Source organism: Fusarium fujikuroi, chromosome FFUJ_chr02 (genome assembly GCF_900079805.1).
Source record: "Fusarium fujikuroi IMI 58289 draft genome, chromosome FFUJ_chr02".
In the NCBI taxonomy this organism is placed as follows: Eukaryota; Fungi; Ascomycota; class Sordariomycetes; order Hypocreales; family Nectriaceae; genus Fusarium; species Fusarium fujikuroi.
The window spans coordinates 4,767,781-4,783,128 of NC_036623.1; the positions used below are offsets into that span (position 1 = coordinate 4,767,781).

A 15,348-nucleotide genomic window follows, 5' to 3' on the forward strand; every position below is an offset into this window, starting at 1 on the left:
AGCAGCCACCAGTGGCAGGCCATTAGACAACAAACTACTAGTTAAGACTTTTACACACATCAGAAGTACACAGGGTCTATCTGCATAGCTGTCTAAATGCGGTTGCTTGTGATGATTTTTTTAGCCTCAATCCATTTAAGTCTCGCTTTATCTTCTTGAGACTGGACTTTCTGTGCGATAATGCTACAATGATGATACCTAAAACGAATTTCACTAGATTAATTAGGTGACTTGAAATCATTCACCATATCTTCGACAATCTTCACACTATAGCTAGCAAATGGTTTATTAGCTTATAGATTATAAATAATTATAAGAATAGCTCCTGTATAAAAATAGTAAATTAGGTCTTACTTTTAGTAAATATAAGTAATAAAATATATTTATTTTACTTTTATAAATATTGGCTTAAGTCGATTTGCCTCTTTAGCACCACCTTAACATTCAATCTCAGGGTTCTTTTTCTTAGCCTAACGTGTTTCATTTAGATTAAAGGTTCTCGGACTTAATTGTGCCGATTGCGGGGGGGGCTGACTGCCAACGTCGAGCCAGAGATCTGAAAGCTCATAACCTCCTCTCTTCTCCCCTGAACATCATTCTTAGACGTTCAAGTTTGACCTCAAGCTTTGGATGTGCAACAATTCGCTTCCGATGTGATAATGCCCAACATGGATCCAGCCCAGCGTCAAGCAGAAATTGGTGTACAATGCCAGGTATATCAACCTCTGATCCATCAGCAGACAAGAGCTCTTCGAGTTCATCCATCGGCTGACTCCGATGTCGAGATTGAATGCGACCTGTTCACGATTGACCTCAAAAAGAAATCAGGCGCAACAGTCGCAGGAAACTCTAAGAAGGCCGGGTACGAGGCATTGTCGTACACTTGGGGGGATCCCGAGCCAACCAAGAGAATCTTGGTAAATGGGCTACCGTTCTGGATCTCTGCGAATCTCTTCGCGGCGCTGAGACAACTTCGGCTCCCGGAACGACCCCGACTGTTGTGGATAGATGCTATCTGCATCAATCAAAACGACCTAATTGAGAAAGCAGGCCAGGTGGGGATGATGTTCAGCATCTATCTCAAGGCGTACAGGGTCGTTGTCTGGCTGGGTCAAGCGACTGATGATGACGAATATCTCTTTAACCTGCTCGAGACCTACGGCAGGGAGGGTATGGGTGGCATTCGTGGAGCGGTGGAGGACTCAAGAGCACGGAGAGCAGCTACCGAGCTCGTCGAGACCAAGCCATGGTTCCAGCGGACTTGGACCCGACAAGAGGTACATGCGGCTTATAAAGTCCACGTGGCCTGTGGAAGCCGGGAATGTTCTTTCGAAGACTTTCAGTTCGTTATGGATCGCCTCCTCCCAGACATGGATGAGATTCGGGATACGTTCAGACCCCATCGTGATCCTCGGGAACGAGCCTTGAGCGCTAGGAGAGCATACGTCTTCTTCAAACATCATTGCGAGAGCGACATGTACACTGAGGGAGGCGGATTCCATCAAGCCTGGTTCAGGATGATTATGCGAAGCAGTCTATATGAAGCGACTTTGCCACAGGACAAGGTCTTTGCTGTCCTGGGAATCATTAGAGAGATTACCAAGGAGGCCTATGACGTTACGGAAGGGTTCCCGGAGATTGATTACTCAAAATCAGTTTCGACAGTATTCGAAAGCTTCCAGAAGCACACAATCAACATCAGCCAAACTCTTGCCAGTCTCCAGATCTTTTACGACAGAGACGCCATCGGACAGGACTTGCCATCCTGGGCTATCGATCTGCGCCAAAACGTTACCCGCTTGATGCTTCGATTCGGCGTATTCCACTTTGACATGCCCTATACGGCGCCTCCAGTGCAGGCATATGATGACTATGGGCTTTTGCGTCTCGAGGGAGCCCGAATTGGAGTTATCGCCTCGACAGAGAGTCCTTGGCAAGGTGGAATGCACCGGGAGTTCAACTCTGAGATTTTGGGATCTTACTCTTCAGGGGTAGGACTGGAAAGCTGTTATTCGAGCCATGACTGGTGGATGCCCGATAATCAGGGCAACAAAGGCATCGAAGAGATATACAAAATTCTTGAGAAGCGCTGCTCCTACAATTGGGCAACCTTGGAACCTAGGACCAACGATGTCATCGAAGAGTACAATCTAACTCGACATCGCTGCCTAGTATTTGTGTCGCATCTGGTGCGAGAGGGAGATATCATGGTTCATCTGTCAGGTGCCGAGATGCCTTTCGTCTTGCAGCCAGGTACAGAAGCAGGACGCTTTAGCTTTCTAGGTCCAGCTATTATCGCGATGGGAGTGGTGAGGAAACTAAAGGACAGGGATATGTTCACATATGCCTTTCCTCGCCGCGGAAGTGGTTGCGATGTTGACTCGCCCGAGAGCTTTGTGCTCATCTAAGGCGAACTTTGGTATACTTTAACAGGTAGAAACAGAGCATCTCTTGACCTTTATAAGTAGGAGGATATAATCTTGATTTCATATTCATGTAACAGCCCATTGAAGAAGTTTCGATACATATGGCTAGAACATTCTCATGGTGCGGAGCAATCGTGGCCTCAAACTCGACAGGGTACTCAAAAGACCGGGTAAAAAGTCTGTTGGGACGTCAACTGCTTTGTCGCCCCGCACGACTTTGCCTATCTTGTAAGTCCTATAGTCTGCATGATTTTAAGAGATAGACTAGTTTCGGCTAGGAACCGGCCTGGGCATATGCGTCGTCCGAGTCCGAACACATCTTGTCTCGGGTCTGGCTCTAGCGTTCTAATAGCTTTGCTATCATCTGCGCTCTCGCTCAAGAACCGGAAGGGGTTGAAAGATAAAGGAACTTTATATACAGTTGGGTCATGACTGAACTCCCTGCCAATTCATTTCAGTCAACGGCTCTTATTTAATAGGTAAATACAGCATTTGTAATACTAGTCACCAGATATTAGGAATTAACATAGAAGCACTATGATAATGTAGATTTTATATGTAACATTCCTTATAGTTCAATGGGGCAGACAAGTTGGGACAACTGGAGGACTTGGCTAATAACTGATTGCCCAGGAGACAAACTTGGAAGAATTAACTATATCTACTAAGGCAATATATTTAAAGGCATCTAAATAGTTATAAGATATCTATAACGTACACAATAAGCAAGCAGGATAGATAAGTAAGTAAGATAAAAATCTTAACCTTCTTAAAATAAATTATAATAAAAATACAATAGACTATTTAATTAATTAAAATTAATTACTATAATTATTACTAAATGCCTTTAGAACTACCTAATAGATCCTTATATTATACTTAATTTTACTATATATATTATATTATTAAATATTTAGCCTAATTAATCTTCTTTAATTACTACTTCTTAATAATTTAACTAATATTTATATATTTATATCTATTTAATTAATTAAATTCTAACCTTTTTATATAATTAAGCTTTCTCTATTCTATAAATATATCCTTTTTACTTTATATTACTAGCTAAATATATTATTTACTTTATAAAGCTTTTAATTTTTAGCCTTTAATAAGACAGTCTTTTATATATTCCTTATAACTGCCTTTATAAAAGACTAAAGAGCTTTAAGGATTAACTCTAGAAAGTTACTATAATATCTTTTAATTTAGCCTTAAAGGTATTTAAACTGTAATCTAGCCTTAAGGACTATTACTAAAGTCCTTAAAGTCTAAGCTTAAGCTTATTAAACTACCTTTTTAATAGGTATTAAAGTCTATAGCTATATATTAAGCTTTAAGATTATAACTTTAAGATTAAAAGAAATAAGTCTAGCTCCTTTAAAACCCCCTTTAATATTTAACTTAATTATAGTCTTTTAAAAGGTAATATAAAAGGCTGTTACGATTAAACTTGGAAAGGCGCTTACGTTATGTGCCCCTTATATTTCCTTGATTAATAAGCAACCTAGTTATGTATGCTTACTATATAATTATAGTAATTGCCTGCAATTATTTAGTAATTAAAATACTTACTAGTGATTAAGGGCCGATTACCTAGTGATTATAACTACTAAATTGTGATTACTATTAGTATATAGATTATATTTACTAGCACTTAAATAGAACTTAGTTAACTAACTATTAATAAAACTTTTTTATATTAATAAGCCTAATATATATTATTTAATTATTAAGAGATATAATATTAAGCTAAGCTTAGTATATATGCCTTATATTTCTATAAATATAAACCTAATATAGACTAGTTTTCCTGTTTAAAACTATAACTGTTATATGTTAATAGCTCTTATTTAGTATATACTGTATATATATTAAGTAATACTATACTGTTAAGATATCTAGTAATGCTAGTATTTCTATACTGCCTTATACTGGAGTATTATTTAGTAATGCTAAAATGGCAGCTGAAGTTTAATAGCTTTATAATACTATTTGTAACTTGCAGGCGCAGATAAGCTTATAACCTACTATGACTAATAAAGGAGGCAATTATAAGTACTGCAGAAGGGACCCTAGAGAAGCATTTAAGCTGCTTAAGCCAGAACTGTTTAAAGGATAGGTAAGTAATATAATTCTATTTCTTACCTAAATGAAAGGATACTTCTAATTGTTTCCTAATAGGCTGGATAGCCTTATAAAGAAGTTACTGTTTATTATATTACTAATTTAAGGAGATGTTAAAGACTGGTTTGAACCTATTATAAGGGACTATCTTGAGAATGAAGAAAACCTTTAGGATTAAGATACCTAGAATATCTTTAGAAACTAGGAAAATTTTAAATAAGCACTTAAAGATAATTTTAGAGTAGTTAATAAAGAATGATAGGCAGCAGCTGAATTGCTTATATTTTAATAGTATAAGTTATATATAGCCTATTTAGTTAAGTTTTAATAGCTAGCTGCTAAAACTTAATAGGATAATAACTTACTTATAGAAATTTACTACTAAAGTCTAAAAGAAGAAGTTAAGGATAAATTATATTTAGCTAATAGGCCTAAAGACCTAATTATATATATTACTATAGCAGTTAAAATTAATAAATAATAGTATAAATGTAGAAGAGAGAGAGCTAACTATAAAAGGGGAAATGATTTTAACCTTTACTACCTTAACTAATAATAAAATAATAATAACTAGGGTAACTCTTAAAACTAATAATAGTAATAAGGAAGTAACTGAAATAATACCTTATATAGATTATATAAAGGACTAATAACTCTAGGAGTTACTTAAATGGATAATGGAAATTGCAGACTATATAATATGTTTAAGTGTAAATATTATAACTGTAACCAGTTTGGATATATAGTATGGCAATATCTATAACCTAGAAAGCTATAAGACCTTAATTACAGTAAGTAAATATTAGGACTAATATAATAGCTTAAATCTTAGATAGCTATATAAACCTAAATACTAGGAATGACGTAAAGTAGATATAAAGGATAATTTAATAGAGAAAGTGAAATTATATAGTTAGAACCTAAAGAAAAAGGGAAACCAGAAAAGAAGAATAAGTTATATATTCTAGAAGAACTTAAATAGAAAAGAATCTAATAAAATAAGCTGTAAAATTAAAGATACTATAAATATATATAAGACCTAAAGAAGCAAGAATACTTTAATAAAAAATAAAGAGAATAAAGAAAAGAAGTAAATAGAAAGAAACTTAAAGAATTTAAGAAATAGCTAAATATAGAAAAACTATAAATATTAGAAGTTATTAGGGAAGGAAAAGCTATTATCCTTAATATAAAAGAGCTAGGCAAACTATCTAGACTGGTAGATAATATTTCTATTAGGATGATACTCTAAAGTAAGGAAGAATAATAGAAATAAGAGGTTAAAGTAAGAAATTAACTCTAATAGAAGAAATAATAAAGTTCTTGCAGTATAGGATATAGAGGTAAGAATGCCAGAATGACTGCTTAATACTTCTATTATTAAGATGAATAGATCTTATAGAAATAGAAGTAACCTTATGAAAAGAAGATTAATAAGGACGGTCTAAGGATTTATAATATATAGGATAATATCTATATATAAGGAGTTAGGGAATATTAGGATATGGAAATAGGAAGTAAGGTCTATATTAAGGCTTACTATACTAATGATACTTTAAACTTACTGTATCTAGAACCTATCTTTAATATATAGGATGATGTATAAATACTGCTAATATACCTTTAATATAATGAAATAGCCTAGGTTTTATGTAAAAACCATTAGTGTAAGTAATATAAGCTAGATAAAATAGATAATAACTGTTTTCCTATAACTATAAATAGAATACCTAATAATAAACCCTATTTAATAAATAAAATAGAAGGATATTTAATATACCTTTAGTATAACTATTTTAGAGTAGTAGAACTTTAATTTAGTATGGCACTTTATAGAAAAATATATAAGGTTAATAAATTAATATAAGGAATTAAAGAAAATATAAAGATTATTAAGGATATAGAAAAAGAATTTAATGATATTACCTAAGGAAGATATAAATATCTTTAAAAGGAACCCTTAATTGATAATACTAGCTTAGAAGATACTAAGGAAATTTAATATTAATAGGAGGCAGATGGCCTATACCTAATATAAGATATCCTATTAGGATAGAAATAATTAAGTAAATATAAGATTTTAGATAAGAAGTTAGAAGAAGAATACTGATAATAACTATTTAATAAAGAATTTCTTAACGACTGCCCTAATAGAGAAGGATATAATAATAGTAACTGCAAATAAACGCACCGAGATATATTGGGAAAAGTTATATACTATCTATAACCGAGCTATAGATAAGCTAATGAACTGGATGAGAATGACTTAGATTAATAAATATGCTAGGACTATATAAAGATTCTATACTATAATGCCTAGTATTAAAAGTTTAGATTAAGGGAAAATGGCTAAATGTTTAGATTAATTGCAGAGCTAAATAAAATTTTATTAACTTAAAAATAGTTATATAGTTAAAGCTATTATAGAGAAAGAAAAAAAAACCCTATCTGCTAATTAATGCAAAAGGATAATTATTTAATTATAATAATAGAATTATTAATTAAGAGATTGATTACCTTAAGGTCTTTATTTAAGGAAAAAATCAGGGAATAGATTTTAATATCCTTTTTCTAGATTAGGAAGTTAATATCCTTCTAGATATTAATTAGCTATAAAAGAAGAACCCCTATATTAACTAAAGGACTGGCTAAGTTACCTTTTCTAGTAATGCTAATAGAGATAACAGGATAATTATAATAAATAATAAGAGATCTTAAACCCTAACTAATAAGGATAGTATAGGTAAGCGTAAAGTAAAGAATTTACTACCTTTAATAGAAGTTAAGTATAAGTATATAAAAGGCAAGAAATAATAAAATTAATAGATTTTAGGGCTTTTTAGAATATAATTATATAGCCTAGATAAATAACTATAAATCTAAAAGGAACTTAAGAAAAAGGAATAGTAAGACTGACTTAAGAATATACTAGAAGAATACTATATTTATAAGAAACTGTTTAGCGAAGAACTTAAAATAAAGGTACTACAGTATAGCTGCTAGGATTACGAAATATGGCTTAAATTAAAAGACTTACTATTCTAGAAGATTTATAACTTTAATAAAAAGGAATTAATAATTTTAAAGGAATACCTAGAAATAGAACTGGTAAAAGGAAATATTAGGATATTTATATTATTAACAGGATTTTTAGTAATGTTTATTTTTAAGAAAAATGGGAAATTATAATTTATTGTAGACTATAGAAGGTTAAATGCCTTTATTATTAAGGATAGGACCTTACTTCTGCTTATTACGGAACTTAAGGACTATCTATAAGGCAAATAGATCTTTATTGCTTTAGACCTTAAGGGAGCCTATAACCTAATTTACATTAAGGAAGGAGATAAATAAAAAATGGCATTTAGAATTAAATTTAGACTTTTTGAATACTTAGTAATGCTATTTAGACTTATTAATATACCTATAATGTTTTAGTGGATAATTAATAATGTATTTTAATAGTATCTAGATATCTTTATAGTATACTATTTAGATAATATCCTAATCTTCTTAGATAATAAAGAAGAATATAAGGAATATATCTATAAGGTTTTAAAAGCCTTATAAAATGCTAACCTATTAGTTGAACTGGAAAAGAGTTACTTTTATATAAAAGAAGTAGACTTTTTAGGATATACTATTATACCTAGAGAAATTAGAATGGAATAAAAGAAGATCTTAATAGTAGTAGACTGGCCTATATTTAAAATAGTTAAGGAAGTCTAAAGCTTTTTAGGTTTTGCTAATTACTATTAATGATTTATTAGAGATTTTAGTAGGATAGTAAATTTACTAATAGAGCTTATTAAGAAGGAATGAAAGTTTATTTAGATACTGGATGTCTAAAAATTATTTAAATAATTACAAGATGCAATCCTTAGTGAACCTATATTGGTTATGTTTAACCCTAATAAGGAAATAGAACTCGAGACTGACTTATTAGAGTATGCGCTAGAAGGATAAATCGGTTAATGTAATGATTAAGGCAAATTATACCCTATTGCATTCTACTCGCACTTCACTATAATGTAAGAACTTAACTGATGGCAATTACGCTATGCTGAATACCTATGTAAATTTGACTTTATGATTATTTACTGAAGAGGATTGAATAATGGAAGAGTAGATGCAATTAGTAGAAGACCAGATTATAATACTGGTATAGTTAAGATAATAGAATAACTCCTAGAGAAGAATAAAAAAGGAGAATATTAGTTTATATAGCTAATATAAATATTGGGATAGATATAAATTAGGGAAGTTAAGGAAATCCTAGGGAAACTAAAAGAATTTATATAGGAATTTTACGGTTACTTAGTATATAGATATTAAGGAGTAATAAAAACTTTAAAGAGACTTCTATAATACAGGTATAAGGTGAAAAGAATATTAGTTAATAAAGTGGTTAGATAATGCGATATATGTGTATGAATTAAAGCATAACGATATAAACCTTATAGAGAACTATAATCACTTAAGGTTATAGAAGTATTATAGAGCTTAATTATAATAGATTTTATAATAAAGCTATTACTATTAAAAGAACCCTTAACTGGCATCTTCTATAATAGTATTATAGTTATTATAGATTGACTTATAAAGTTCTTAATCTACCTATCCTATAGAGAAGTAATAGATATAGAAGTTATAGCTTATATATTTTACGATAGAGTAGTAAGAGAATACAGATTACCTAGAGAAATCTTAATAGATAGAGGTATAACCTTTATTAGTAAATTTTAGTAAGTATTAATGGCCTATATAGGAATTAACTATTGACTTATAATAGCCTTTAGACCTTAAATAGATAGATAGATAGAATGGATAAACCAGGTAATTAAGTAATACTTACAGTATTATATTAACTATAAATAGAATGATTGGGTTAAAAAGCTATTATATGCCTAACTAGCCTATAATACTGCTTATAACGAAAGTATAAAGCTTATACTATCTGATGCTAACTTTAGTTATATACTAATAGCGTATTATAATGCATAATAGACCGAACTTATTAATCTAGCAGCTATAATTAAAAGTAAGGACCTGAAGAATGTATATAATAAACTATAAATGGAACTAGAATTTATTAATAAATGGATATAATGGTATTATGACCCTAAAAGGATGGTAGGGCTAACCTTTAAGGAGGGGGATATGGTATATCTATCTATAAAAAATATTATTATAAAATAACTAAGCTATAAACTTAATTTTAAGTATATTGGACCCTATAGAATTATTAGGAAGATTTTAAAAAATAATTATAAGCTAGACCTACTGATAAAGGTTAGACTTTATAAAATTTTCTATATTACATTACTTGAATTAGTAAATAATATAATTTACGTTAAAATTAGTAATAAGCCAGAAGAAATTAATAGACTAAAGCTTTATAAAGCAGAAGCAATTAGGGAAATATAGATAGAAAACGGCAAGAGAGAATATTTAGTAAAATGGAAGGACTACCTAGAAAGCGAAAATATATAAAAACCACTAAAATATCTTATTAATGCCTAATAACTCTTAAAGAATTTCTACTGAAAACCTTACTAATAGGATTAGACTAAGAATCCCTAAGAATAGCAGTCTAATCTATAATATTAGCAGCCCTAGCAGAATATATGTTAATTACTGCTTGCGCCTCCTGCTGCTTAGATTCCTTAAGCTTATCTATAGATTGCAAGCCTCGCTCTAATATCTTTGCCCCTTTAGTCTGGATCTGACGTTTCTGATAATAAAGCTATATTAAACGAGAGAGGCGCTTATTTATTTAGCGTTAGAGATTAAGAAGTTCTTCTTTTATAGCCTCTTTTGTAGCCTTAATATACTGCCTTGCTTATACTAGATAATCTGCTATATAAATTAGCGTATAATAAAAGAAAAATAAAAAGAATAAACTAACCTTTAGATAAAGAAATTCCTTTTTTATTATAAGGATGACCCTGATGAGTGTATTTACTATAAATTTTATGCCCCTCCTTTATTTGATATTAAAGAGGAGGCTTAAAGGATGTGCAGTAAGAATAAGGCATAATGTCGTAACCTTTGGAATTAATAAGAGAAGCTCTAGTAAGATAATAATGGGTAGATTCTAAAGATATAGTTAGAATATTAGGATTAAAAACGAAATGTTTAAAGGATAAGGTTAATACTTATAATAACGGTTATAGATAATAAGGGCTAATGTAGGCCTTGAGGATAAGATTAATGAAGGGAGGGAGATTGTGTTATAATTAAACTTGGAAAGGCACTTACGTTATGTGCCCCCTATATTTCCTTAATTAATAAGCAATTTAGTTATGTATACTTACTATATAATTATGGTAATTGCCTGCAATTACTTAGTGATTAAAATACTTACTAGTGATTAAGGGCCGATTACCTAGTAATTATGACTACTAAACTGTGATTACTACTAGTATATAGATTATATTTACTAGCACTTAGATAGAATTTAGCTGATTAGCTATTAATAAAACTTTTTTATATTAATAAGCCTAATATGCATTACTTGATTATTAAGAGATGTAATACTAAGCTAAGCTTAGTATATATGCCTTACGTTTCTGTAAATATAAACCTAGTATGGATTAGTTTTCCTGTTTAAAACCATAACTGTTATAAAGGCTAGAAAGAACTTAATTTTAGAAATATAGATTATAAATTATTTAATTAGTTACTTTATTTCTTAACTATATGCCTTTTTTTAGTAGCCTAAAGTATTTAATATTAAATAGTTATAGTAAATATAAAAAATAAAGAGATATATAAAATATAATAATATTATTAACCTTATAATATAGCTAAAAATTAATAAATTAATAATTTTTATAGCTATTAAGAATTAAAAAATAATAGGCATTAATTAATTAATTAACTATATGTTAATTAAAGTACTTTAATTAATTAAGGCCTATTTTATTATCTATCTAGCTATTTAGTATTATAGTAATAACTTAAGTACTTAAAAGGTTACTATCTTAATATTAATTAATAAAGTAATATTAACCTATAATTACTAAATATAAATTAATTACTTAGCCTTTTATATTAATTACTTAAATTATAGTAACTTATTTTTAATTTTTAGGCTAAATTAATTTTAGGTTTTTATACCTTTTTAAGCTAATAATTACTATATTACTTAATATTATACTTATTATAAAGCTAGTTTTATTAAAATTCTAAATATTATTTAATTAAATATTATACTTTATAATTATATTCTATATAAGCCTAAACCAGTTATAAATAGTAATTAAACCTTTATATTAAGCTCTTTAATAGTTATATTTATAAAAAGAATATATCTTAAGCTATAGTTATTACTTAATAAAATTAATAGCCTAGCACTTACTAACTAGTAATATATTATATTTAATAAGCAGTTAATTTACTATTTCCTTAATATTATAATATTAATAGAGAAATCCTTATAAATTTAGATTTAGAATATACTTAACTATAACCTATTCCTCTTAATTACTTAATTTCTAATTATTAAGGATATAATTAATATAAGCCTAATAACCTTAAAATTAATAGTAAAGGATCTAAAAGGAGATATTATAAAGAAATATAGCTTATTATAGACTTAATTTTAGGTCTTTTTAATAGGCCTAAAGTATAAGATTAATATAAGCCTTAATAGTAGATTGCAATATATTATTTAATTAAGAATTAATTAATTAGATAGTATTAATATAAGGTAAGGGATTTTTATCTTACTTACTTGTCTATCCCGCTCGCTTATTATATACATTATAGGATTTATTTTATTCTGTAGAAGACTGTTGTTACGACCAAACAGGATATGGCGCTTACGTCACGTGTACCCCACCAATTTTCACCAATCACGGACCGACTCACGCCACACCCAGAGAGACTCACCGTGAGCCGCCCCACCGACTCACGAAGGACTTACGACCCAACTCACAGACTCACTGCGAGTCCGACTCACGAAACCGTGAGCCCTCATAATATATATATACATTCGTTTAGCATTAGATAGAACTTAGCTCACTAGCTATCAATAAAGCATCTTTACATCAATAAGCCTAACACGCATTACTTAATCATTAAGAGACGTGACACTTCGCAAGCTCAGCATCACGCCCTACGTTATCTGCAAACATAAACCTAGTACGGACTAGTTACCTGTTTGGAAACCACAACCGTCACAACTGTTACTTACACTTTAGTAACAGTGGTTAAAAAGTAAGACTCTATAATTAGCGGCTTAAAACTAATAAGTAAATTTAAAGTAAAACTGCTCCTTTAAACCTATTAACTAAAAGAAAGATTAAGACATAATTAATTTGATCCTTTAAAGAGAACTTACTGGGGTATATAACCAAGAATGGGCCTGCCCAGACACCTCAGCCTAACCCCAGCCCGCCTCAGCCCGAACTCAGCACCAACGCAGCTTAAAGTGGCAGGAGCTCAGTTCTAGAAACGAATATAGACCCTGGCGTGCTTGAATTTCGTCTCCAAGTTATATGGTATCTATGCAATATCCGCAATGTGTCAACCTCCAAGTTCATTCGAAAGATCACTGTCCATAAAGGAAGATGGAAAGACTGGCTGATAGCTTCAACTGAATTCGCAGTCTTTACCAAATAATACATACCCCGGGACGTCAATTTGAGAGCTAGAAGTGAATCTTCGGAGGTACACCGGATCTTGCGGAACGCTCGTACCCATCCATCATGCTCCTCTTGGATAGTTGGTGTCACCTTGTGTAAAGTTGCAAGTTCGACAATGCGAAGTTGTATTTCTCGAGGGAGCTTCTAAATGCAAACCGTTCCAATGATGGTGGGTTGAGAGCGCCATGCCAGGGATAGTAGGAGCGAACCGTGGTATATCCTAACCAAACCTCTGAACCCTGAGAGATATGGGCATCTGCTCCTTTGCCTGGCTGCTGCTGGAGGTGGAAGAACATAAGAAGGGGAGCTCGGTAGAGGCCATCGAGACTATACTTGCCACAGACCTTGACATCATCGGGGCCCGGCTTCGGATATCCAAGTGGAAAGCGACGCGGGTATGAGTCTGTGGATGTGTATGGCATATCCCCACGCTCCTGCAAGGGGGCAAAGAGAAGGATCTGAACGGCGTGAGCAAGGATAAATATTTCTATGCGAAGCCCGGCCAGAACTCCCATGAAGCCCTTTCGAATGGATGGTAGCAGCTTCGGTTTGGTGGTAAGGGTAGCGAAAGTATTGAGCAAACGGCGAACCGAATTGTCGTACATGTAGACGTAGATAAGGTCTAGTGTGGATTGACCGCGTTTGGTGTCACAGAATGCGCTGAGAAGCAAGCCCAGCGATTCGAGTTCTGAAAGATTTTTGTTTAGTTCTTCGTTGTCACCATTCGCCCCCCAGGCGAAAGAAGTGCCGTCGTACTCTCTGATCTTTTCTACCCAGTTATCCGACGCCAACACGTCGATGGCAGGTCCCACGATACCTGGGAGGATGTTTTCGGCATAAGAGATGAAGTCAGCCTTGCTGGCAAACGACAGGTACTTGCTTGCAAGCTCGGCGGAAATCTTGAATCGCGAGATGCCTGGGACATCCAAAATATTTATGACACGAAGCTGCTTCGGACGATAATACTCGTATTTATAATCGAAGGAGGCAATGTTGGCACGGGTTTCAGGATGCACGATAGAATAGTCGGCGGTGCGGTGGGCCTCAGCGACCTCCTGACCCTTGGGACCGAGGCTGTCGAATCCGGCTTCTTCTGACGCCATTCTGTCGATACTGGCGTGGGGAAGGTATGGTTGTTGGTCTTTATGGCGGATATGTTAAGACTGAAGTTTCCTGGACTAGTCGTTAGCTTTGATCTTTCCGCGACTTTCAGTATTCATGAAGTCTCGTGCCGGCTGTTCATAACACTTTGCGATACTCGCGTGCTCCAGAAATACTGATTTGTCTTTGCCCTGGGGCATGGAAGACCCCATATGGCTCAGCAGTTGAGTCAAATATTGAGCCAAGGTGCACAATAGCTGCTAGATGCGTTGTTGAAAGGATGTAGTACGAGCATCGAGGGTGGTGTAGATGGAGATGGCAGGAAAAGGGTGATAGTTGCAAGATGAAGAGTATGGGAGAGAGAAGAGAGAGGTGATGGGGAGTTAGAGAAAAGCAACAGAGAGTTGAGCCAGTGGATATCTCAGCTGCATGGAGCAAGTTCTTGTTCACGGTGGGGTCAGATTCAGTGGCCAGTGTTCACTTCACCGGCGTCTCAGGGCTCATTCCACCTGGCGGTCTTTCGATTCGTGTGGTAGTTCATGCATTTCTATGAACGAGACCTCTCCACCCAGCAGTGTTAGACACTTTACCAGCATCCATCGCCACAGCAGCACCAATAGAAATTAAAATTAACATGAATTACACTGTACCTCTCAGGGAACACGGCCGCTGAGCCCCCTCCTGGTCACAGAACTATTGGCGAGGAAGCAAGTTCAGCAAGTGGAACGCCACTGGATCTGACTTGAGGAGCCACTGAAACACCGTCACTCGTTGCAGTTGAGCATATGGTGTTTGTTTCGTCATGGAATAGGCATCTATGTTCAAACGGCTTTCCCAGTTTATCTCACAGTTGTCTGTGTCGCTGAACGTGAATCACTCCATATCTGAACGATATCCAGGGCTGAAAAGACAGCTGCATGCTTTTCTGTTCACGGCAACAATAGTTGAACTCTGGACGACCCTGCCACTAGCATCCTGAGTAAGGATCATACTCACTGTATCCTTGTGGCATCGTCAAGGCCAACCCTCATGCTAGAGGGACA

General features: G+C 33.2%; 2 protein-coding genes across 2 annotated transcripts; one reads left to right on the plus strand and one right to left on the minus strand.

Moving 5' to 3' along the window:
• Nucleotides 1–668: 668 nt before the first annotated feature.
• Nucleotides 669–2,408, plus strand: FFUJ_03792 (related to heterokaryon incompatibility protein het-6; the record flags this gene model as incomplete). The annotated part of the gene is made up of 1 exon (XM_023572997.1): nt 669–2,408. One exon carries the CDS (start codon nt 669–671, stop codon nt 2,406–2,408), a length of 1,740 nt encoding a protein of 579 aa, XP_023427022.1.
• Nucleotides 2,409–13,290: 10,882 nt separating this feature from the next.
• FFUJ_03791 (uncharacterized protein) lies at nt 13,291–14,307 on the minus strand (the record flags this gene model as incomplete). The annotated part of the gene is made up of 1 exon (XM_023572998.1): nt 13,291–14,307. The coding sequence occupies one exon, from the start codon at nt 14,305–14,307 to the stop codon at nt 13,291–13,293; it is 1,017 nt and encodes a 338-aa protein (XP_023427023.1).
• Between the last annotated feature and the right edge of the window lie 1,041 nt (nt 14,308–15,348).